The following is a 26,268-nucleotide window of genomic DNA, read 5'->3' as shown; positions in this document are numbered from 1 at the left end:
ATTGCTCTTCATAACTTCTACACTGAAGTATTATTTCAATTCACTGGCAACCTCAAAACAAAGGAAGTTTGTCAATGAAAAAGAAATACAACCTGGTCTTGTGGGGTAAGAGAAAGAAAGGTACTTACTGCCCACAGAGTTCATGGGAAGCCCAGGAGATGAGAAACTCATCTGATCGACATCTGTAGCTAATAAGAAAAAAAAATTGTTTAGGCACTTGCATTTATTTAAAATAGAAATTGCAATATTTAATTTTGAAAGTTAAAATAAATGCATGTTTACACTCATATGATGAAAAGGGGGGGATGGACAGATGGACATGTTAGACAGTTGCATATAAAGGCTAATTTCAATTTTGTTATATCTGAGAAAACAAATTTCAGTATTAATTTTTTCCTCTAAATCCCCCTAAAATTGACATCGATCTCCAAATTATAAAGACACTACACACATGTATGCTGCCATGTTGTATATGCATGCATGGGCATAAAAATATTGTTTAAAATAGTGTAACATTAACTTGGTATTTCGAGACTTGAGTGCTTATTTATGCAACCTGAACATTCTCGTAAATGTAGCTTTTTGGGTGAAGTTTTCTAGATTCTTATTTTTTAAATAAAAATATGAAGAGTACCTTTACTCTACAATGTTGCTAATTTACAACAAGCAGCTAAATTCCATAATCTCAACTATATAGTTTACCTCCTGTGAAAGTGCATTGTAATCCCAAATTTTCAGAAGTCACAAGTCATACTCCAAAAGTCATGACACTGGCTTAAAAATTATGATATTAAAAAGAATATATTTGTGGGATTTTTATATGCCTGGTTTTGAGACTTTGGAGGGAAGCCACTAACCCTTAAAATGTTTGCAACCATTTCTGGTTCAATTTTGAACCTTACGTACACATACAGTACTGAAATGTAGCTGGAAAGGAGACTGCACTTACCCTACTAAACCCAGAATGCAGTCTCAAGGAGACATGGCTGCAATGCTCAGTTGTGCCTGATTCATGTTTTCAAGCTTCTGTTTAAATATCTAGAAATTTAGTCAGGAGCTGGGGTTTGAATAAAAACACTAAGTATCACAAGACTTGCACAAAAATCTGAGAAATGACAAAATTACTGGAACTCCTGCTCCCATGAATTTCAGGAGGTCCTTAGGAGTTAAGTTTGCCCTTCTGAAAATTTACGAAGTTGTACAGAGCAGTCTTAAACCTTACAGAACGTAGCAGCCCACCCTAACCATTTCACACCATCAATATGCCACACATGCATGCACAATCTTAACTGTACTCTTTGAGCTTACTAAAAATATCAAAATGGACTTAGTACACATTCTGTGAGAGGGTCATAGCTTAATCATATGCAAACCAAATGTTACCAGAATAATCAATTGTGCCAATTCAATGCAAGTTTAACTTTCTGCAGTAGAAAGTGCTGGGCTAGAAGTATTCAAAGGAAGCTCAACAATTCTTTCACATGGAGAAAAGTATTTCACTCTCTTTACTAATAACTTAGACAACTGAACCAGTTTTACTCCAAGTTTGCAAAAACAAACACAAAACCCGCCTTTGGGCTGACACCCCCCCTGAGCGCAGCGCTGTAAAGCGCCAGTGTAATCAGCGCCTGCAGCGCTGCACGCTCCCTCGCAGCGCTGCAAGCTACTCCCCTCGGAGAGGTGGAGTACTTGCAGCGCTGCGAGAGAGCTCTCGCAGCGCTGGCGGCGCGACTACACTTGCGCTTCACAGCGCTGCCGCGGCAGCGCTGTGAATCCACGAGTGTAGCCAAGGCCTCTGACTGGAAAATTTCAGCAAGTTATGAGCCTCTGGAAACAGGTTGGGTGAAAACAGTTATGCAACTGTAAGTACTATAGCAGCCAATGCCACTCTCCCGATGATGAACATACAAGCACAAATACACAGGATATTTAGTTTGTCACCGTCATGTATTTTTTATCTTCCATACCCACATGTGCTATTGTTTCAAAGCATTCAAAGCTTGTTAAAGCATTCGTTTCTCTAGTCAGATAACAGGCATGTGTAACTGTCTCTGAAAACAACTATGTTTTCATCAGTTTGCAAAGAATTCCTAAACTCTAGGCTCCATCAGCTTTAAATTCTACATATTAACCTCTGAAATGGGTCAGCTCTAGAAATGGCAGAAGGGATCAAGAAGATGAGATCCAAACAGGGTCTGGAGCCCCTTCAAAAGGATCCTTATCAGAAAAGAGATCCCCTTCAAAACACTGCATAATGCAGGGGCCCTCTCCCAACATTTGATCAGCAGCTGCACCAGAAGTAGTTTCCCTCCAGCACAAGGAAGCCCTGAGCGTGTATCAGATATAGAAGAAGATTATGCAGTTGGGAGAGGAAAAGAGGATCCAAGGTTCGAGATGGGTCTAACTCCAGACAGGAGCCCTAAATTTGGAGAAGTTTACATCTAGGAAGGACCCATCTACAAGAAATAGGTTCAGTTGTGATCATAGATCAGATAAAGCCTTCTATTCTCACCTTAGAAATCACGATCAACAGAGATTTGTTTTTGAAAAGCATGTCCAGGATTCCCAGGCATTGTGTCATATTCCCCCCCCCCCCCCCCGTTATACTTCCTATATTTTACCTTTTCATTATGGTCTGGATATACAGGTTTGTGACTCTGCTTTTGTAGGGTTATCATTTGAATTTGTCTCTTCCTCACATCTCCATGATCTCCCAAGGCCAGCAAGCCGGAGAATCTCAAGAGTATCAGTTTTCTTGCTAGTAGATTATGTCCCATATCTACCCTTAAGACCAAAAACAATGCAGCAATATACAACACTACATTCCTAAACCACAGAACTCACTCCTGGCAGCATACCTTCATAGCACAATACAAGGGTCTGTCTTTGGCCAAGTATCTCCCGCATTTTATCTTCCTATTTTTCCAATTTATTTCCTGGTGGACTAAAACAATTGAAGACAGACAGTATTGCTGCTCCTGGTGGGTGTTTATACATCTGTTTGTAATGTGAAATGTGTCCAAATGCTCCAGTAATGAGGTACACTACAGCTACAAATAAATGTTTAAGCATTTACAACAGACCATTCTTGTAGGAAACAGCGGATGTGCACGGTGGGCAGAGCACTGTAGTTATACTGCCCTTCATTCCCTACTTTACTCTAGCTTCACTTATCAAGAATGTTTTGTTTATAACCCTACTTTGTCTTAGTACATGGAATGAGAACAGAGATAACATACTATATGACTCAGCAGTCATGGACCAAAAAGTGTTGAGATGAAGACTATTAGTGGGAGCTTAGGGTTCTCAAAGGCATCCTGCTACACTCCAGTGGGAGACAAGAGACATTTTACTGCCGAGATTTGCTGAGTATTCATTTATATCTGAGTTTATTCTCGCTGACATTCTGATACCAGTATTTTGGAGCACTGCTTGGTGATTGAGACTGAAAGTGCAGTCTCAATGATCACATGCACATGTAATGTTGCATATTTTTCCAAGTTTTCTAGATAGTTTATATTAAATGTATGTTTTTTTTCTACCTTGTGTCCCCCCATCTCCTCTCAGTGACTGAAGTGTAAGCCTATGAACGTGCACTAACCATACCGTTACCTTGTTACCTATAAACTAATTTAATACATATCGATTTATGTTAGATGACTGGGAAGAGTTTCATCTAAGACCATCTCCTGTTACAGTTGTTTGTGTATCTTCATATACTGCTGAATTGTAACATGAAAACTAAGCACAAGTGTAAAAGTGACAATTTGCTAAGATGTTGGAGGGTTAAGTGCACACTAATATTTAAATTGGCACGGGGACAACTCCTTTAGCTTTCAAAAAGGCTAAAGAAATGGGTCAACAGATGGCCATCTGTAAGTTACCTGCTGCTGTTTGCAGGAGGAGGGGCAGCTGCCTTCTGACTAAGTCAGATGGCAGAGAACAGTCTCAGTTAGAAGTGATCAGCAACACAAGGGAAATGACATCTGAATAACTAAATCACTTAAAGCAGTAAGCTATACCTGCAAACATCTGTAATAATTTATCGAGTTTCATTCTACAATATGCAAGCTTACTTGATTAAATTAAAACTACCCCTCTTACAAGACAAATGCAGTGAGAGGTATGCATTTCTTTAAGGATCTTTGTTTTAGATTTTCAAGTCCACGAGTCTTATGGGTTATTCAGTTTAATGCCACAATGATATTGCTCTCCTAACCTTCAAATATAACATTAAATAGTTTGTTACAATGATAATTATGGTTCGTAGTAGATTTCCTTGAACACGGAGGCTAAGGTACTGTGTGCACTCTTGTTCCATCTAACAAGTTTAAGGATGTACAGCAATCACATTATTGCTGAAAATACTTTACACATAGTAGTACAACAAAATTAGTCCTGCTCAGCAATTGGACTACATGCCAAACTTATATACACAGAAAATCTGCAGGTTTTCTGTATAACATATCAAAAATTAAAATGTTTAACATTTAGAGCAAATTTTCTATTCTTGTACAATTAGCATAGTGATGTTCAGAGCAAAACAAATTTCTGATATTGCTTTTAAATCATAATAAATTATGCACTTTAAAGTTTCAATTTCAATAATGTTTCATTATGCTCTCCTGTATACAAGCACAAATTATACTCCACTTTCTCAAGAAGTGTTGGATTTTAAGCATGTATCATTTATACTAAGTTAACAAAAAAAACCCACAAAACTCCATTTTCAACACAAAGCTCCTAAATATACAAGATTGCTCGTTCTTCCTCCCCCTCTGTACTCCTGTAATTCATTACATGCAACATGCTTAACTTCTAAAAAAAATGGCTTAGCTAAGACGGGATGAGGTGGAGAAGATATGGATTTATAGACAGTTGAAGTTGCTCTAAAAGATGACAAAAAGGACAAAATAGCTCCTTGATTATGAAGAGCAGCTGTTGCCAATCCAACTACTTACCCTATGACCTTTTCTCTGGCCAATAAGCGAACAGTGCCAATTGTTTTCTTGTATTATATACTGTTTACAAGCCCAAGTGGCATAAAAGGAATTAATAATTTAGCTCATGGAGCTGATGACCTTTATTACGGTACCTCCTATTTGCTGAACAGAAATCAGAGCAAAGAGCTGCCTTTAAGCCACAGGGTTGCTTTAAGCGTTTCTCACTTTACAGCCTAATTGGGTACCATAACATAAATCAATTATTTCTCCTGTTTTAAGCAGCAATACCATCTATTCTTAAACTGCTAGATTTCCAGCTTCCCTTGTATTAGGCCAGGCCTTGTTCTTCAAGTTTTACAGCTGTATAGTAAACATGTTGATGAAGAAAAGCTTGGTGAGCATTGCAGGATTAGGGCCAACTGGTAACACAAGAAAAGGTTATGCTATTTTGAACTTCTCTTGACCTTTGATTGCCCTTGTCCCTGCTTATGCTAATCAAAGGGATATATGGAGGCTACTCATAGAAATGAACTTAGCCTGAACCTGTGACATAGCATTGGACTTTGAAGATCTCAGCTCTGAGAGTGTCTTTAGTAATGCTACATAAGGTCATCATCTTTCTAAGTGTAGAGAGGCTATGGTAGTTAGGACACAGCACTCTGAGCAGATGTTGGGTATTTCTACATCAGCAGGCAAAACAGCATGCCAGTTACACTGTCCCCCTCTCACAAAGGGAGGCCCAGAATGTTGAAAATTTACAAGGATCTCACACCTACATCTGTATTATGTATCTGTGGTTTGGCAAAGAGACTCCCACACACCAGGAATCAATGCAGGAATCCTAAGTATTGATAGCAGCAGGAAGGCAGTTAAGATGCCAACCCTTCTGGAATATAGAATGTAAACAAATGTTTAAATAGAAACATTCCAACCATACACACTGCTAAAGTGGAAATATGCAACAGTGTAGCAGCCCAAGGATATCTTAAGAGCTGAAGTTGACGCGCACACACATACCCTGGCCTACATCATGGTGGGATATCTAGTCTCGCCTGATAAATATAAAGACAAGTGATAATTTGGGTTATTTTTCACTACGATAAGCTTTTTGCATTACCTTCCACTAATACGGGATATCTCAGAGCCAGGCTTACTTCCCATTTATGAACATAATGGAAAGGAAACAGATCCATAACAGGTTTGACACACACCCCATAATGGGTGTAGAAGTACATATCTACACTTTGTTCTTGAAATTATGTATTGCATTGGAATGCAAATGAGATAAAAGCTACAGGGCTACTGGTTTCACTGGAGCTTAGTACAGAAGCTATGGCCCAGACTTTCTGAAGTGTGCAGTACCTCACTGAACATTTTGGGTCCTTAGCACTTTTGACGTTGTGACCACTGCACCGCCTAAGTAGGAGTAGTTGGGAAGTGAGCTCTTTTGAAAGTTTGGCCCACACGTGCAAATGCTCTGTGTTTTGACTTGGTCATCACTTGAAATAACAAAGCAAAAACAGAGCTGCTATGGGTTTGACTTAAATTAGTAATACTATATCTAAGTGCCCTCTAATTAGGGACTTGTGTAGTCCACAATTCTGCAGAATATGCTACATTTGTTTTTCTAGAATCAAAGCTTTCATTAAAAAAATTAAGCCACTAGCCATTATGGTTGCCACAAGAACTTTCAACTGTGTCCTCAGTGTAAATCAATGCAAATTCAGTCATTTATCACCACAGACAATGCGAAATAGTCACTCTGAGATGTGCCCTGGGCATTCAGCTATATGGAGTGAGCTCTCTGAAACCCTATTAGGATAATTCAAATCTAAACAGTTAAATATTTCACTGCTGATCATTTTAGCATAAACACCCACTAATTTTCTTCCTCTGTAAATTGGAGGCCATACTAATGATGTTGCAGATGGCAGGTAATATACAGAAATGTAAAGCACTTCCCCAGATTTCTCAGCAATATTTGTATTCATGGCCCACTAAGTGATTACTACTATTATCTTATCTTAATAGCAAGTCTTACCAGATGACTTCCTGTAGAAGTCAGTTACTTAAATATTTCATGGCAAGGAAATGGTTCAACAGTGATTTTTGTATCCATTGATCATGAACATGTGGACTCAAATATAGTGAAGTGTCACATACCAGGAAATATAGATGTAGGATTCAGTCTCTTCATGCACTCATAGAATTTAAGGCAAAAAAGGACCATTAGATCTGGTCTTACCTCCTATAGGTCACAGGCTATTAAATTTCACCTAGTTACCCTTGTATTGAGCCCAATAACTTGTGTTTGGCTACAGCGTATCTTCCTGTAAGGCACCCAGTCTTGATCTGAAGACATCAAGAAATGGAGAAACCACTGCTTCCCTTTATTGTTTGTTCCAATGGTTAATCAACCTCACTGTTAAATTGTGCCTTGTTTCTAAACTGAATTTGTGTGGCTTTAACTTCCAGCCACTCCCTTCTAACTATATTGAAAGGGAGGGTAGTTTCAACACCCTATATTGGGAACACAGGCTTTAAAAGATTTGGGAAAATACCATAACATCTTGGAAAGCAATTAGCTTTGCAGCCATTACAAAATACTCTTTGTTTGTAAAAGACCTACTATCACTGCACTAAATAGGATTTTCACAAAGAGCATAAGCCAACATTAGGGTATCAATCAGCCATAGTTAGCTATTCAAGAAATGTGTGCAAATCCAAGTTAAGCCCTCTTTGGTAATCTAGTAATAGTACAACATGATGCCATGCAGAACATACAAGTAGTTCAGATCACAAGTAAGCCCAGCATTCCCACCTGTCTTGAGGGCAGGGGACTAGGCTAGAAGACCTCGAAGTCCCTTCCAGTCCTACAATTCTATGACATGAGAGCAAGACTAAGCATAATAAAGCAAGAGCATATGCAGCCCGTAGGGGTATTAATGGAGCTAGCACACTCCATCTCTGTGGGGATCAAATGCCCCACTGATTCAACAGCACCCTAAAGCCACTGTATGGAATGGCACTGATAAGCTGTGGTAGGAGACATCATCAACCAGAGGGAGGGGAAGCCATTAGCCATGCAAGGAGCTCTGGAAGACCTTCCTCTCCTGATTCCAAAATAATCAAGCAAAAGGCATCTACGGCCAAAGGAGAGTTAGCAGACATTTCATGAAGTTTAAGACTTGTAATATAATCTGCATCCCATCGATACCTACTAGAATACTGCTCCTGCACTAATCCTTTTCTGGAAGGGAACAAGAACATTTACATCTAGTACTTACTAGGAGGTGGATCATGTTCTGTGGAAGACTCTCGACAAAATCCTACAAGGGGAAAAAAGTAAGTATCAGCACTGAATGTTTTGTTTTTGTCTTTTAAAACGGATACATTTTACTTACTGCCACCGTGAAAAGGCTGAGCAATTCACCTCCGCTTTTAACAGTTTAAACCATTATGCATATACAACATTAAACCAGAATTAAGTAATAGTTGCAGAAGTATTACACCTTCTAGACTCCAGATAGACAATGCTGCTGTAACTCAACTTTATACATGAATATCCGGCTGCTGAATCACACCAAAGTATCAAATAGTGATGCTTAGAGGACATATTACACCATATTTAGGCTACATATCAGTTACCCATTTAGACACAAACATTCTTCATATTAAACACAGTGAAATACTATTTCTTGGGAATAATATATATATATATATATGTGTATGTGTATATATATATTATATATATATATATACACATACACATATACATACACATATACATATACACACACACACACATATACATACACATATACATATACACACACACACACATATACATACACATATACATATACACACACACACACATATACACACATATACACACACACACACCCCTCTACCTCGATATAACACGACCAGATATAACAGGAATTCAGATATAAAGCGGTAAAGCAGTGCTCCGGGGGGGCGGGGCTGTACGCTCCGGTGGATCAAAGCAAGTTCGATATAACGCGGTTTCACCTATAACGCGATAAGATTTTTTTGGCTCCCGAGGACAGCATTATATCGAGGTAGAGCTGTATATGATATGATGCATCCGTGCAAATTTGCAAGGTAACCGAGGGGGGCCACAAAGTTTCCTCTGCTGATTCAAGTGAGTATGTGACAATTTAATCTGTCCCCATAGTCATAGTCCAGTGACAGCCACTGGGAATGTGCTGTTACAATAAACTCAGATTGTGTGTCTGGCACATAGCAGAACTACACATCTTGTTAGAACTGCTGTTATGTATCTGAACACAGACCCGTTAAAGCCTGCATGTCTGTAGTCCCCCAAGAGTACACATCAGGGATTACGCAACCCTTCTCAATTATTTTCCAGAAAGATAAGGAGCGAGATGGATGCTACTGCATTGAAATATTGTATTGATACAGACACTTATCAGACCATATATATAGTGCCAAGTATGGAATCCAAAACATTTCCACCTACTTAAGATACTTCTTCCCATGAAATTTCTTCTTTGATTAAATTGCCACATCCTGAGAGGCAGATGGGGAATAATTTACAAGTTCAAGTTATTATTTATCTCCACTCCCAGTCAGTCAATGAACATATTAATTGGGACGGGGGAGGGAAAGAAGGAGTTTTGAAGAGTAGAACTCTACATGATTACAAAAATGTTTTCTCTTTGTGAATTTTCTCCATAGATGACTAAATAATGTAATGCAGGCTATTTTTTGTAGATCTCATTTTAGCCTCCTCCTAACTCATCATGCCCTAAAACTAACACTAATGTCCTCAAGCAACATGTCAAAAAGAATAAGAGCAGTGCTGCTAAGTCTTGTTTAAATCATGTGGGAAGTCGTAAGGATTTCTCATACAATTTCCATAATCCATCTTTTAATCTCCTATCCAAAATCTCCTATTTATTTCCCTGGATAGTTATTCTTTAAATAGAACAAGGCACGTACACCACAATGAAAAGCTTACAATAAGATGGGACACAATTTAGTCTCCACTATAACATCTAGCTAGACCTAGTTCTTTCATAGTAGCCTTTAGATATTAATATTGTTTGCTTTTTCAAAAATGCTAGTACTTTACAAAGTTTCAACCAAGCCAGTCAGAATGTGCTAAAAGCCATGCTCCGCTGAAAAACACAACAATTTGGGATAAAAATTCAATATTCTGCAACCAAAATATCTCAATGGTGCTAAAACGTTCCCAGTATCAACACAGCCACCTAACTAGTTTATTGCAAATCAGTGACACCATTACCTGTTAAATGGACTCTCTGAGGCAAGCCTTATATACACGCTCTTCTACAGCTTTCCAATATTACTGGAACCCTTCCTACTTTATTGTTGGTCTTCCCAACACAAGTCTTTCAGGCTTCTATTGTTAAAGGGGGAAGCTTACATTAAGAGTTCAGCTACCCTGGTATGGGGATTGTGTGATAGACAAGGAGAAGTGTCAAGGGAAATCCAATTGTTGTCACCACCTACCTCTCTGCCTACTCTCCACCATGTTTACAAATGGTATTAGCTCCTGCCGTGTGCAATTCCAAAAGCACTTTGTCTTTGTGGCTCATTCCATCCACATCTGCCTTCTGCTATTATCTCATGTTTGTAGGATGCCATCTCTGTCATTAGCTTTTCTTTTAGATATGGTGACACCATTCTAAAACAGTCTTTTGATAACAAAACACTTGAAATCATTCAAAGCAGAAGTAATTTTTCCAGTTGTACCTGTTAATCATTTTTCCTCACACTAGTTTAATCTAAATTTCCAAATACTTTTTTTTTTTTTTTTTTAAACGGCCACTTTTAAAAACTTGGGGAAAGAATTTCATAGTAAATTTAGCATACACTGCTGCTCCAAATAGAGAAAAATCTATTATTATAAATGCAGTTCTATTCGGAACTGTGACTTTATTTAAAAAATAGCATAGTGATCTATGTTTTTCCTCTGTGATTTCTTTATCAAATACAGACAACAAGTTTAAAAAGATGTTTTTTCTAACTTAGTTTTCAAGTTTGGTTTTTTTTTAAAAAAAGGTTAAATTTTATAATACTGAAGTGATTGTAACATCAAGTGTTGCTAAAGTAAATCTTTCCATAATTCATCTCACTGTAGCTGAATTACCTATAAGGAAGACAGGAAGATGGTTGAATACATATAGAAATGCTGACTTTTAAACATGTTTTTAGAGAAACAAAGACTAAAAGGTCAATTCTTGTATATTATAGCTTGACTGATACATCACAGCAGACGAAAGGCAGTTCAGGAGGGTTATATGCTCTGGATACTAGCCTAGCTCCCACAAATGTGAAAGAGGATTAAGTGCACCAGTGAGAATAGACCCACTTTTGTACCCAGGTATAGTATGACATGGATACAGTTCATTTCAAAAAGCATCCACTTACTCTGGGTAATCAGCTGAAACGTATGACTAAAGAAAAATCATAATATAAACTCCACGTTTACAATACATTTTTCCATCAACACTTACAGAAAGAACATGCCTACACAACATACTGTCACTTACTTCTTGTGAAAGAGATCCACAGAATCCAGTGAACTACAAAGGTTAAAAGGGGCCCTATTAGTTCTGCACTGAGCATACTATAATTCTCTAAGTCTGCCTTGGGAGCTCCTGCACCTTTATATCCTGGCAAATTCAATTTAACCATTATTCATTGAGTTCAGCACTGATGCTCCAACCATCTCCCCCAACTCCACCCTGACATCTGGGGCACTTCTGACCCAGCACACGCCAAACAGCAGCTACCATTCAACCGTTACACACCAGTGAACAAGAACATATGCTTATAAAGGGAAGTCTGTGAATAGCCAGAATCAGAGGACACTCTTGGACAAAGGTCCACATAAAAATGGATTGTCATTAAACCTAGAAGGGTAAGTGTGTGTGTGTGTGTGTGTGTGTGTGTGTGTGTGTGTGTGTGGGGAGATGGCCCAAGCATCCTGAGAAACTAAGTCCTATTAATAGCTTGAAACAAGAGGTATTACAGAATGGCAGTGTCCTCAAAAAGACAAGGACGCAGTTTAACAAGAGGCAGGGAATATTTATTTGTATTGTTCATGGTGGGCAATTGAGACTGGCATACTACCTGGGCATACAGTAAGAGAAAAAAAAAAAGTATCTTATCATTCAGGGATACAGATTTAATTGCTGGAAGCTTTGAATGTAAGATGCTCATTTGCAAAGCATCTAAATGCAGCACAACTATGCTACCTCTGATTAAAAATCTAGAAAAGAGCCAACCAGTCTAAATACACAGACAATTTCCAACTAATCCAGCAGAGCCACCCATCAACTGAAATGGTCAATCTCCCACTGATACCAAGAATCAGAAAAAAGAATAAGATGTAAACTAAACAAAAAAAATCTTCCCTCCTCCCCCTAGATAAAGTGGTCAGAAGTAATCTGGCTAAAATAAAAATGACTTCCAGCATGTGCTAAACAAACAACTCTGGTGCACCTCCAGGTCTCTGTATGGAAGGAGTCTTGACCCCAATTCAGCCCTTACTGAACATGGAGATACCATAGAGAACTGAGGGTAAGTCTACTATGCAGATGGGAGCAACCCCCTGCCCAGTTAGACTCTAGCAGGGCTCAAGCTAGTGTGCTAAAAATAGTAGTGTGGATGTTGAGACTCTGGCCAAGAGTCAGGTTTAGCCATCAAAGCTCAGGCCCAGAGGGTTAGTCAGTGAGCTTGAGAGCCCAAGCTGCTACCCGAGCCACGTTGACACTGCTATTTTTAGCACACTAGCTCAAGCCCTGCTAGTGCACCTCTGTCTACCTGCGCTGCAAGGCTTGCTCCCACCTGGAATGCAGAAATACCCTGACTGAGCCAAGCAACTAACTACTAAGCACAAATGGAGGAACTCTCAAGTAACCAGGCCTAATAAGTTATAATGGGATTCAGTAATACTACTTAGCTCCCTGAATCATACCCTGACACACTGCAAGCTGCACAGCTTGCACCTGGTGGGCATTACAGATTCCCTTGCTCCCATCTGAGGAACGGAGCAGTTATGTTCTGCAATTATCATGTGACCTACCCAGAATTTAAAAAATAAAAATAAAAAGGATAAAAGTATTTGTTCTCCAAGAAAAAGCCCCTTTTGATAGTCTCCCTGATGCTCAGTGCCCTCTATCTTAGACAGTTGCCTGTTACACCCCTCAGCACCAGGTACAGTACTATTACCCTGTGTAATAGCACAAGCTACTCTGTAGCAAGGAGAAATTAGAGAGATTCTTACAGATCTAGTGACAAATTTTCATTCGAAGACAAGGAAAGAACTTTACCCAGAATTGATAAGAGCCACTACTCACTATTACTTCAAACAGACAGATTGCTGTGGAAGAGGAGCCCAGAGCTTTGGAAACTCATTAGCAGAGAAACAAGACAATGGGATCAGTTTCTCTCCTCCTGCTGTTCTCATACCTTATCAATGGGCTCCCCTCGAAGTAACAATGGGTTAACCCTCACGTAGCCACCCTGAACGGTTACATACTTAGTTTTTACATGCAGTGCCTCAATATAGAACAAACAGATGTTGAAGTATGAACTGAAAACCCTGTAATTCTATTTGTTTTTTATCAAATGAATTTATACTTCAGCTGCATCCATTTTGAATGCGAGATGCTCTCTGGGTTAATTGGGTTATTAGAAATAAATGTATGCACACTAATCCTTCCAATTTCCTGGTTAGTCATTAATGCCTACAGCACTGTACCCATCTCCTTGTTTCAAGCTAAGGAAATGCATTGTATGGCAACAAAGACATACCACATCTTTAACCTTTCACCCTAAAGGCTTTCAAGTCAGAAACAGAATAACTTAATCATACATATGAAATAATCCCAGGGGAGATTTTTGTTGTTTTGTTTTAAAGATTATAAAAACCTGGCAAGTAGTACTAGGGCAGCAACCAAACATGCTTAAAGTTATTTTGTGTTTTTTTTTGTTGTTGTTTTTTTGTTTGTTTGTTTTTTTTAAAAGATCCAGTTATGTTTCAGCTTTTATTTATCCTGGAAATCACAAGGTATATAATATGTTCATATCAGAAGTAAATGTCATCCACAGCAAATTTGCCTCTGCTGGTAAATAGAAGCCAGTCTGTAGCTCAACACCCCGAATGTACATTAGAGAAGACTTCTCAGACAGCATCGCTCCTCACCTGAAAAAGGAGTGAGGATCTACGGGTGAAATATAGGGTCATCTATGAAATATTTTACATTTACTGAATATAGAAACTTCCACTACATGATCTCAAAGCACTTTATCACATTAACGAATTAAGCCTCAAACACCACAGGAGGGTAAATTATCCCCATTTTAAGAGAAACTTAGGCATGGAAACTCCTCTATGGTCACATAGCCAGTCTGACAGAACTTGAAACAGAGCCCACATCTTCTGGTTCCCACTCATGCACTGTAAGCGCAAGACAATCTTCCCTCCCATTAAAAACAAAAAACAAAACAAAAAAGTAGGAACAAGACTCCAAAATCTGAAATGCAAAATCCTTTCCCTAGGTACACAGAACAAACCCTCCCATTAATAATTAAGCCCAGAGCAATGATGGTCTTGACAATTGGAAAAGAAATCTCACGCAGAAACTTCATATAATTTTATACTCCACCATGGAACACAGACATGATTTTAAATTTAAGGAATCTTTCAAATATTGAGATCCCAGTGTTTACTGGATCTCAAATACTTAAGGTTCTATTTTTAAATATTAAATATATCTCTTATTGTTCATGTGGCAAGAATTTAAAGTAACTACTAATGCTGTCATTTCTAAAACAATAAATCCTTCCCTGTAAGTTTTATTTGTTTATTTATTTAAATTCTTACTAATGGAAATATCTTGAACTGGTATTGCTGCTGCTTTGATTTCCCCTCCACCCCCCACTTCCTGCCCACATACGGTGCGGAAACCCTTATTAAGTCATCACTCAGTACTACCATTAAGATATTTCCTCTTTATGAAGCTGTATCGTTCATTTGAAAACTGACCTAAAGGTCAATCTTTCAGGCTTCGAACCAGCCAGCAATTGAAGTAAATGGACATAGGCATGTTCATTAACTGCTACTTATACCCAGAATACATTTTCAAATATTATACTTCTGGTTAGTAATGAAGCACTCTTAGCTTAGCCAATTACAGTCAGTGGAAACACTCCCATTGAAGTCAACGGACTTTGGATCAAGTCCATACATTTTTGTCGTATCTGAAAAGCCAAAATTGGCTTCCTAACCCAAAAGTGGTGGATAATTCCAAGAGAGCTTAGTCAGTTTCAAGCAGTGGTTTATCTTTCAATCATTTTGTTTACTTTATCTTGGAAAATGCTATGGAACAACAATGGGTAATCCTGTCTTTGTGTTTATTCTCTGCAATCAACATTGTAGGAGGAGAGGGAGAGGGTTATTCCACAGTCCACATTTGTTCTGATTTTTTTTCCTGATAATCAACTCAAACGCTTTGGAGCCTTTTCCCTTACAGTTCAAGGATGGAATCACACGCTCACATGCAATTTCCTCTCCTAATTTGTTCCTTAAAAGGAGTCAGATTAATCACTCTATAAGAACAAAATGAGAAGACTTTCTTCCCACTGAACCACTCACTCCTTCACTCTTCATCACTGTCACATTTCACAGATGGCCTGTGTTCCGCTTGACCAACAATGTAGTTCCAAGGCTTGTCATCTGAGCATAGGCCCAACTACCCCTCCTCTGAGGGACTGCTCTGACCACAAATTGTGTCCAAACCTAAGACATCTTTCTTCACTTACCAAAAAAAACCCACCACATAACCTTAATCCTGCTGTGATTTCTCATTTATTAGCCGGAGTAAGGAAAAACTAACTTTGTGCTATGAAAGAGGTGGGCAATGTCAAAGAATGAGCCTTAATGGAAAAATTAGAAAGTATGAAGAGACACAAGAATAAAGACAGTCTTTTGAAACATACATGCCTTTATTTAAATGACTCTTGGCTATGAGACAACTTGAGTCATAACTGATTCAAAATGAAATGCAGATGGATTAGCCGGTGTTATAATTTACTTAAGTTATAGCTTATAGTTTTTATATGAACTTTACTTTGTAAACATTTCACAAAGGAACACTCCTTCCATTCTGTCAGTCTATTCCCCCACCTCGTCAAAATATTTATCCAACACAATTCTCCTCTTTAGCAGAGCAAGTCAGCCATATCTGGCCCTCAAGTCCATCAATTCAAGCACTAGGCTCACATTGCACAACTTGTTTCATTCACTTCATTTACTGTAATTTTATTCCTCAAATAATCTAAGGGCAGGCTCTAGAATTGGACAGAGAACAAAATATAGTGTGTGGAGAAACAGCCCATCAAGTTCTAGACTGTCCTCTGACCAATCCCATGATGGCGAGTGGGAAAACAGGTTAATATGTAATGTTGCAAAGGCCACAGTTCTATATAAAGGAGAGGACAACTACAACCCTTTTGAAGAGAAGAGTGGCCCTTTAAGAACAGATAAATCAGCATTATTTTGCAAAACCAACAGGTTTAATATATTCCTTTCAAGCCTTATTCCATAGTACTGAGTATGCAGGGCCGGCGCAACCCATTAGGCAACCTAAACGGTTGCCTAGGGCACTAACATTTGGGGGGCGGTGACCGCGGCGGCCGGATCTTCGGCCACCCCAGTCGTTGGCAGTATTTCGGGGGCAGGAACTTCCGCCGCCTGTCGGGGGCAGCATTTCAGGGGCGGGACCTTCTGCCGCCTAGGGCGGCAAAAAAGCTGGCAGCACTCCTGTGAGTATGCAAAAGTTCTTAGCATCTATAGTCCAAAATACCATCTATATGCCTTTGTGTAGAAAGATATGACATACGTAAAAACATTGTTAGTCAGACGTACTACCTAGTAAAAGTCAGTATAGTAACTTTGTAGCAAAACACTCATTCTTATTCATTTAAAATATTTATTATGAAGAGCTAAAACTCCAAGGAGCAACTGTTGCTCTTTACTATTCAGTATATCCCATAAAGAAGCTATAGAAAAAAGTGCCAACTCCCAAGTGAGAGTTTTAAAATTTGCCATCTTTTGGAATGTATGCACACACTTGGGCTCTGTCCCTGAAGATAAAAACATTTTCATTTAGAAAGTTATCGATGCTGGATGGTAACATCTCATAACTGACTACACAATCAGTTTTAAAATCAAGCCATTTAGGTTATTCAAAAGCAGGGGTTCTCAAACTGGGGGTCGGGATCCCTCAGGGGGTCGCAAGGTTATTACGGGGGGATTGTGAGCTGTCAACCTCTACCCCAAACCCTGCTTTGGTCCAGCATTTATAATGGTGTTAAATATATTAAAAAGTGTTTTTAATTTATAAGGGGGGGGTCACACTCAGGCTTGCTATGTGAAAGGGGTCACCAGTAAAAAAGTTTGAGAGCCACTGTTCAAAAGCTTGCCAGATTTTTTTCCTTGCTGTTTATTCTAATTAATTGTTGGAGGTACTCTACTTTTAAGAACTATCAAAAACAGTAAATGCAATATAAACTGAAATCTAAAATTAGTCTGATAAGCCTTTCACATAGAAAATGTTGGTGGAAATATTCCTCTTTAAATAACCATCCACATTGTGTGTTGCATCAATACATATTTCCATTGTCCCTTAACAGTAGTGAATATAATACAATAGAATACTAATTTGATCTGTTACTGTGACTAAAAAATGAATCAAGGATTAAAAAAAAAAAACCCAAACTGACTTTACATTCAAGATAACATCTCTTTCAGAAATTGCTCGAGCAGGAAGACAATCTAACTTTTACGATATAATCTAATCAAGAGCCACAGGAAGGTTTATGATGCACTTACAATTATTTTAACAGAAATGCCGTACGGGTAGGAATATGCAGCATCAACATGATTCAGCACACTGGACACATGATTTAGAGCATTTTAATAAGTGCTGGGAACCAAAGAAGAAACAACCTTGCTGGATTTCTTAAAACAAAGCTCATCTGAAAACTGCTACATTAAGGCAGGAGGATGTTAAAGCTTAAGTACAAAACCTGAACTCCTTAGATCCTTGTTTCAGCGGGGCAACCTAGGAGCAATCCTATAGCAACTATGCATGGAAGAAAGTGTTTAGCAAGGAAACAGTCTAATTTAAAGCTTACAAGTGGGACAGCAAGTTTTCATGGGAGCACTGGTTACAGTTCAATAGTTAGGTGCAAATCTCATTTTACCTCTAAGACGGGATTCAACCACTTTATGTATGAAGACTACAGAGTAGCCGCCCCAAAATTACAGCTCTTAGAATACAAAATGAATTTTCTGGGAATTTACAAGTAAAACTTTCATTATATATAAAACTCACCAAAATATCATGCATTGGCTATATTTGAAGTGGAGACTTTTTTGTTTTTAAGGATCAATGGTCATCTTTGGTTGCTAGTCTTCATAAATTAAATTTTCTTCATAAGCAACTGCCTTCTTTCAAAATGGCTGCCATTTTCTCTTGTTTTCAATAGGATTGATGCTACAAATGCAGGATTCCCTCTTTCAAACAAGCCACCACTTTTTATTACTCGCAATAAGGGTGAAGCCAAAACCCACTTAGGGAAGATGCAGTCATATGATACCACTGGGGGGCGGGGGGAATGAAAATATATATTTATGCCTGTATCTGTAATTTTCACTCCATGCATATGAAGTGGGTTTTTTGCCCATGAAAGCTTATGCCCAAATAAATCTTTTAGTCGCCACTGGACTCCTCAAAGTTATTTTAATCTAAGATGGGGTTAAACATTTGTGCACTAATTACAGTTGTACAAGTTATTGCATGGCATCACTACAGAGTGAAGTTTAATGTTGTTGAGGTCCCTTAACTGTGTTTCCATACTTTGACTAGGTTTGTCTTTAAGTTTAATCTTAAATCTGAATATCTTGTGTTTGTAAGGCTTGTTTTTAAGACCTAAAACATTCATACAATGTTTTTATCCTTAATTTATTGATCTATACTCAACTTTAACTACTATTTAATGTAGTTTTTATCTGGGAATAGTTATAGATTATGAGGGAGGAGCAACAGAGGGTCCTGTGGCACCTTTAAGACTAACAGAAATATTGGAGCATAAGCTTTCGTGGGTGAATGCCCACTTCATCAGACGCAAGCCTGATGAGGGGTTAGATTATGAGGGGTAATTTGACCATTTTTAGAAAGTGACATGGAAAAAAATGTACATTAGCACCACCTACTTTGAAGGACAGCTGTCAAGTGAGGATGTGCTTGCTGGATATTTAATGTTTCTATACTTATTAGATGGATAATATTACAGGCTGTTATTATTTTGAGTCAATTATAGGGTGTCTACTGTGTAGTAAGGTGCTCAATACTAACATTAGAGATTTACATTTAGTATGTTACAGTACCATTAAGTCTAGGCTTTGGTTTAAACTTATGACTGCCTGCTAGTTGAGAAGAAAAGAAACTTTTTTTTAAAAAAGAACATATTTGTTTGCCTTCATATCCAAGATACTGTTCTGATCTGGATCCTCAACACTAACAGAATCCTGAAAAATATGACTGTTTTTGAGACAAACAAGTCTCCTTATTGTGGACAGGAAGTGATATTTATTTCCTTTAAATTTTAAAGTAAAGGTGCTATCCAACTCATGGCCTATGGGCTAAACCTGGCACCCCATGACAAATTCAGATTTTGCAGAATACAAAATTTAAATGTAGACTGCTTCTGGCAGCAAAGAACTGTCAAAATGTGACCTGACATCATGACACAATAGCAATTATCCTTTTGTGCCCTCCTCATACTCACCTGTCTCCACAAGTAGTGCTGAATGCAACACAAAGGGCATATTCTGCCCCACTGTCTGTTCAAGCCTTCCATTGTCACTTGGCTCAGTGCTTTTGGTAGGAAGCTGGTTCTGTTACAGTATGTTATGGAATTTATATTCCCTCCACTACTATGCTTTCATTAGATACCAACTATAGTGATAGGCTCATTCAAAATACTTCATTATGTGTACTGCAGTTGCACATAGGGTCTTCAAGCATGGACCAGGGCCTCATTGTGCTAGGCACCGTACATACATGTGACAAAAAGATGGTTCTTACCCTTGCCCAGAGAGATGACAATTTAAGAGCTTGTTTACACACAGAAGTTGCACCAGTTAACAAAAGTGAGTAACTCAACAGGTATAATTTGTGTGTGTGAACTCTCATTAACATGAGTCTTATTGGATTTGTCTTGTGTCTGTAAGTTTACCAGGGCAAACTAATCCAGTATACCAGTCAACTAATCCAGTATACACAGTTGTTCCTTTTAACAACATTAGTATAAAAAGCTACAACATTAGTCAAACTGGTACAACTGTTTGTGTGGATAGGCCTAAGTAACCTACATAAACAGAATTAAAGGGTTTTTCTATTCCATGGCCTAGATCCCTTTTACCAGGTGGTCTTGCCCTTTCCATTACTGCTGGTCCTCCATCTGTTATTCTGCACTCAAATCTCACTGGTAACATTAAACACACTCTGCATCTACCCCTTTTTGTAAAACCGGGAACAGCAAGAAGTTCCTTCTCAACAAGATTTGATTCAAGTTTAACACGTTTAACATGCTTTTAGCCAAGGGACTGAATGCTTCGAGGAATTGGAAATGGGGCCATTTCTCTCAAAATAGGCTGCCTCCATCCCAGCCTTAGGTCAGCAGCAACCGATGGCTGTTCAGCAGTCTACATGAAGTGAATCAATGGTTCCATTCCAATTTCCCATCACCTTTTGTTAAACATGAGTCCATTAAGGAAGGTAAGACCCTATCAGCAGGCCACTGACACCCAGCACTGACACTTCTGATCTAATGCAGAAGCATGTATGAGTTGGACAGGGATGGAAAGCAGTTGGCTCAATTTGAGCAAGATGGAAGCGATGTTGGTTGGTATCTATTTATAGCTACATCCAACAGTGGATAAGCATATTAGTCTGAGGATTCTGCTAAAATGATCAGCAGTGAAATGGTTGATATTGACATTAAGTGTCATCATTAGATTGAGTTAGCCTTCAGTTGTGACAAATAAGAGCTTCCTGTAATGTTCTCTCAAAATACATAATGTTCTTTACAGTCAAGTAATCATGCCTTTAAAAAAACCCACTCATTTTACAACTCAATGTCTTCAAAAACTGATTCAAATATTAATCAAAAACTTATCCCTCTGCCAAGATTCTGGTGCCTTTGCCCTTAGTTTTCCAACTTAGATCAAAATTGCCTAAAATAAGTAACCAGTAGTTTATACTTTCATTGATCTACTATCAACATTAATGTAATTTTCCTTTCACTTTGTTTTTCACTAGTACCTCTTCCAGTGTGTCCCAAACAAAGTCTCCTGCTTTCACATACTACTCATCCTTTAGCAGCTGTAGCCTGTAAGTTATGTTTATTTGACAACTAACTTGGTTTCCAAATCATGTTTCCTGTGAGAGTCTGCACTTTCACAATCACCACACAAGAGTAAACAAAACAGGAAGTGAAGTGTAGCTGGCATACAGTTTTAATCAATTTTTCTGTGTGGCTTAACCCCACCACCACACACACAGTCTCTCTTTCACTGAGTGATAACTTTGGCAGATGAATTTTGTTTGCGAAACTTTTGTAGGTAACACTACAGAATCAGTACACAGACATGAATTTTTAGCAAAAATATGTGCAAGTTAGACAAAGTCTGACCCACTCTGAAGACCCCACATAACTCCAATTCACTACTTTACCCTTTTCACAGTGCTACAGTATGCATCTTGTCCCACCATACAGGCTCATCATATGTTGCTCACTTTAGTGTGGTTACATAGCTCTTGCACTCTAAACGGAACACCCCACTGTAATATAGATGGACTGCTCCTTCCTTAAGCTAGAGCCGGGCAGTCAGAAAGCTGATCACTTACCTACTCAGGCTGAGGACTGTATACAACAGTTTTCCCTCTACAGTGTAATGCAGAAGAGACCAACATGTAAAATTTGCTGCATCAAGGTAAGTATTTTAAGAATGAGCTCCTGTCTGATGGCATTACTGCTACGTAGCCTCAATGAATTTGTTACAAAGCAAGCTTCAGGATATCTGTGACAGTTTTGCTTTACTTGTAGGTTTCGTATGTTATCATATTACCATGAACTGTCTTCTCAGAAGAATCTCTGATGCAGTTTTTTGACTGAATGTTAGTTCATTCAAAATTCACCATCCAACTAATCTCAAAATCAATGAGATTGCTAAAAAGGGATTTTGGCCAATAAACATAAAACGTAAACTGGAACAACAAATCTTAACTACACAAAATCACTTCAGAAAAAGCTATTAAAAGAGACTATGGGGGGGGGGGGGGTAAAGTAATATATTTTATTGGGCCAACTGGAAGGTACAAACTTGTGAGCTTCACAGTGCTCTTCATTAAAAGAGACTGACATTTCTATTGCCAAGGCTCAGCAGTGGAGGGCTAACAAGTTATTTCTTGCAATTTACAACTCCATGTGGCTTGCACAGGTTCTAAGCCAGAGAAGGAAAGAAAAACAGACTTTTGCCAAAAGGTATTTATCGGGGCTTTTTTCTTCTCACCTACATTTCTAAAACATTAAAGCAAAGGCTTCTCCCAAAGGACATTAGCACTGAAGGCAGTCTCAATTCAACTCTCTTTTTAAAAAGGGCTTTCCTTGCAGTCCATGAAATAATTTTAAATCTTAAGGTAAAAGAGATTCCAAGTATCTATCTTCATTTCTCATCTTCCATATTAGAAGATTCAGGCACAATGTATGTTTCTTCACTATGTCTTTACATCACTGTTTAATTTACACTCTGTCCTGACCACTGATTTTTATCATTTAACTTTGAAGTGTTGTGATTTTTGTAAAGTATGTACAAAAGTTAATCTGCCATGTGTGTGTTAGCCTACCTGGAAGCCTTTTTCTAGTGAGTTTACCGATATAAAACAAGAAATAAGACAGTTACAATATAATATATTGTTTTTTTAAATTGGCCACTTGCAAGAAAAAAATTAACTGTATAATTTCAACATCATGCTGTCTTCTGTGTGACAAGACCCATAAGGACTCAAAGTGGCTATTACATTAGGTTAAAAATTGTCCCAGTTAAAAAAATAGAAGAAAAAGGAAGCGGGATGGCATGGTACAGTTTCTGGACAGAAAGTGAGACGTTGTACTAGAAAGATTAAGGCAGTCTGAATCAAATACTACCTCATACCTTTCCTTTCTATACAGTAAGAATCAGTATTACTAGGAGATAACCTTGAGGGATACATGACAGTAATAGACAAAGTGTACTGTCTTGACACCCCAGGCTGCATTCTGACTCAGTGGAAGAGTAGACAAGATATTTAGAATTAACTAGCTTTGGATGAAAAATGGGTTTGTTTTTTATCTCTTTTAGACAATCCTGATCTCTGAATAATTTTTATTCCCGTTTTTCCTTGAATTGCCTTTTTTTATAAAAATGAAGGAAAAAATAGATACATTTAAGTCCACCCATCTTAAACAGCATCATCTTAAAAAACACACACAAAAAGGATGAGCAGATTGGGATGGGATAGTTTCAAATTACAGGAGATGATCAGCAAGTGAAACTATTGCTAGAAAATTATTCCAGGGATTAGATCAAAATTTATAATCACATCTTCTATCAGTCAATGAGCCTAACTCAAGACTCCCAGCAAAGTGTAGCTCTGCACCTTAAAGTCAATCTCAGTCACATGACAACATATTCATACTCTCTCTCCCTCTCCAGACACACACACACACGCGCACACCCCTATTATGTGTTGCAAACGGAAACTAGGTTGACTGGCAAGTTAATATTCAGCTCTAATACACATTAATTAAAATCTTAGATGGAGGAACTTCTGCAAGACCAGAAAAAACTAAATTAATTGTCCTAAAATTCTACAAACTGGCTACGGAAGTCAAAACACTAAAAAAGCCATAGACAAGAAAGCTGATGCACTAAATCCATATACACACACCACACCTTGGGGTGGGGGAAATACAAAACAAATGCCACAATGACATAGTGAGTAAGAGGCAATTACTATTAAAGAGTAAAGGAGAACACCAGAGAATGTTAGGTACAAGGAACAAGTCACTAATATTCATTAACCATGGGCTGCCCCATGTAGCCACCACACTGCTAACATCTGGTAATCCTCATGAAGATTCAACTGCACAAATATTATCTCCAGGTAACATGGAGATGAGGGATTTAGAAGCATACTATACTATTCCAAATCACTTAAATTTAAATGCGTCTTTTGCACTGTTTAACAAAAAAAAAAAAAGATTTACAAAAAGGATGTACATGTAACAAATCCACCATGCACTGCATTGCATAACACTTTGCATACAAAGAACCTTCCATCCAATGACTGAAATCACTTGATATAGAATTTTAAATGTACACAGCACCTTACCAAACATGTAGAAAAGGTTGGGTCTTCGACCCAAGGGAGTTTACACTAACAGAATACACAAAACAGTTCAGACGCATTTAGAACTTCATAAAGGAAGTGGGGGAAGTAATTTGTAGGAAACAAAAGAAGAAACTTGATCCATGGAAATGGGAAACTGTTCTCAGTATAGGTAGCATCTGAGAGAAGGTGTAAAGTGGGAAAAAACCAAAGTAGCAATTATAGAAGATATGTAGGAAGAAGTGAAACAGGAGAATGAAGTGACAGCAGAGCTCTTCAGCACACTGAAAATAGAGGCGCAGAGCTTGAACTTCATGCTTAGAGGGAAGTCAGTTTATAAAAAACAAATTGAGCTTCAACACCTCTGGTGGGGAAGACCACCACCATTCTACAGTTGGGAAAACTGAGCCACAGAGATTAAGTGGTTTAGTCAAGATCACGGAGTACGATAAAGCCAGGAACAAAAATCAAATATCAGCTTCCATTGCTCTAACCCTCAGACTACACATGTTTTATTAAGTAACAAAGCAGTAAGATCCATGATTTAATAATATGCTGAAGTAATAACTTCTGCAAAATATTTACAGGCCCAATGACTTCCTAGTGTTCAATGGAAAGACTAATCTTTCTGCTGCATGTTTTACCTGACTGAGACCATCTCTGTAACATATTGCTTTAAAATATTTGCATAGTGGTAGAACTACAAATTGGGAGTCAAGACTCCCAATTTTTATTCCCAGCAGACCCACAGATTTATACCCTAGATAAATGACAGTTTCAGCACTTCACTTTCCTCCATCTGTATATTTCAGCCAAGGTTTCAGAAGTGACTGCTTTATCATGGACGCCTCCATTTTTAGGAGGCGCAATCGGAGACATTTTGGGCTTGAGTTTCAGCAGTGGCACCCACGCTCAGTGCCTATTCAACTAGAATGGTGGGTGCTCTCTACTTCCACTCACCAAGCCAATGGTGTCCCAAGTTAGGCTCCCAAACCTAGAGGCCAAGGTTGAAAATTTAACCTTCATGTTTATGAAGCATTTCACCAATGCAAAGTACTGTGTAGCAAAGTAAGCCCATCAATTTCATGCAGTTAAAACCCCGTTATTCTCCTCAGCTCTTTATTTGTATATTTTAGATTTCATTAATTTTTCCACCCTCTAATCATCCAGGGCCAGTTCTACATTTCACACACAGAGAGCACCTCTACAGTAAGGACTTACAGTTCCTCTACCTTCCTGCTTTCTCTTCTGAGCCAATTTATTCAGCCAACTTGATTATTTGCTTTGTAGACAGAAGAACCAGGCAAGTAGTATCCTTCAGAGCTGCTGCTACTTCGCAAGCTGACCACAAGGAATTAAGTCCAATACACTACCATCCAATCAGCAGCAGGTTCCTCTTCAATGCACACCATAACAAAACCAGGAAAGCCAGCATAAAAAAAAATCCCTTCAAACTCACATTTGCATGGCATGTTGTATTGTATTTAACAACCTGTAGTCATTTGCTAGCATGGACTTAACCAGTTAGGCTGTTCTCTGCAACTAGAACTCAGTTGTAGGCATCAAGTCTACTAGCTGAAACATGGCAGTAGGAAATGGACTGAGTTTCTCTTCACTGGAAACCACATCTTGTGGCAAAAGTCACATAGGACACGAAGCATAGCTTACCAAGCAGAAAAAATAATTCAGTCTTTGAACATAATGGACAGCTCATGATTACAAGAGTTAGGGTATGTCTACACTTAAAACGCTGCAGTGGCACAGGTGCACCACTGCAGTTGTGCCACTGTAGCACTTCAGCG

General features: G+C 38.4%; 1 protein-coding gene across 2 annotated transcripts in view; it reads right to left on the bottom strand.

The window, feature by feature from the left end:
* NR6A1 (nuclear receptor subfamily 6 group A member 1) overlaps positions 1 to 26,268 on the bottom strand; it is a 183,716-nt gene that overhangs the window by 141,143 nt on the left and 16,305 nt on the right. Inside the window, exons 1-3 of one of the 2 annotated variants that reach the window (XM_065418817.1) lie at positions 11,510 to 11,585; positions 8,231 to 8,272; positions 129 to 188 (exon numbers count right to left, since the gene is read on the bottom strand). In XM_065418817.1, coding sequence (XP_065274889.1) covers positions 129 to 188; positions 8,231 to 8,272; positions 11,510 to 11,585 — 178 coding nt within the window. Of the gene's footprint in view, positions 1 to 128; positions 189 to 8,230; positions 8,273 to 11,509; positions 11,586 to 26,268 lie in introns of those variants that run through there. The other variant, XM_065418818.1, reaches the window with a different exon arrangement.

This window comes from Emys orbicularis, chromosome 18 (assembly GCF_028017835.1).
Source record: "Emys orbicularis isolate rEmyOrb1 chromosome 18, rEmyOrb1.hap1, whole genome shotgun sequence".
NCBI classification, from domain to species: Eukaryota; Metazoa; Chordata; order Testudines; family Emydidae; genus Emys; species Emys orbicularis.
This window is presented reverse-complemented; position numbering and strand designations above follow the sequence as displayed.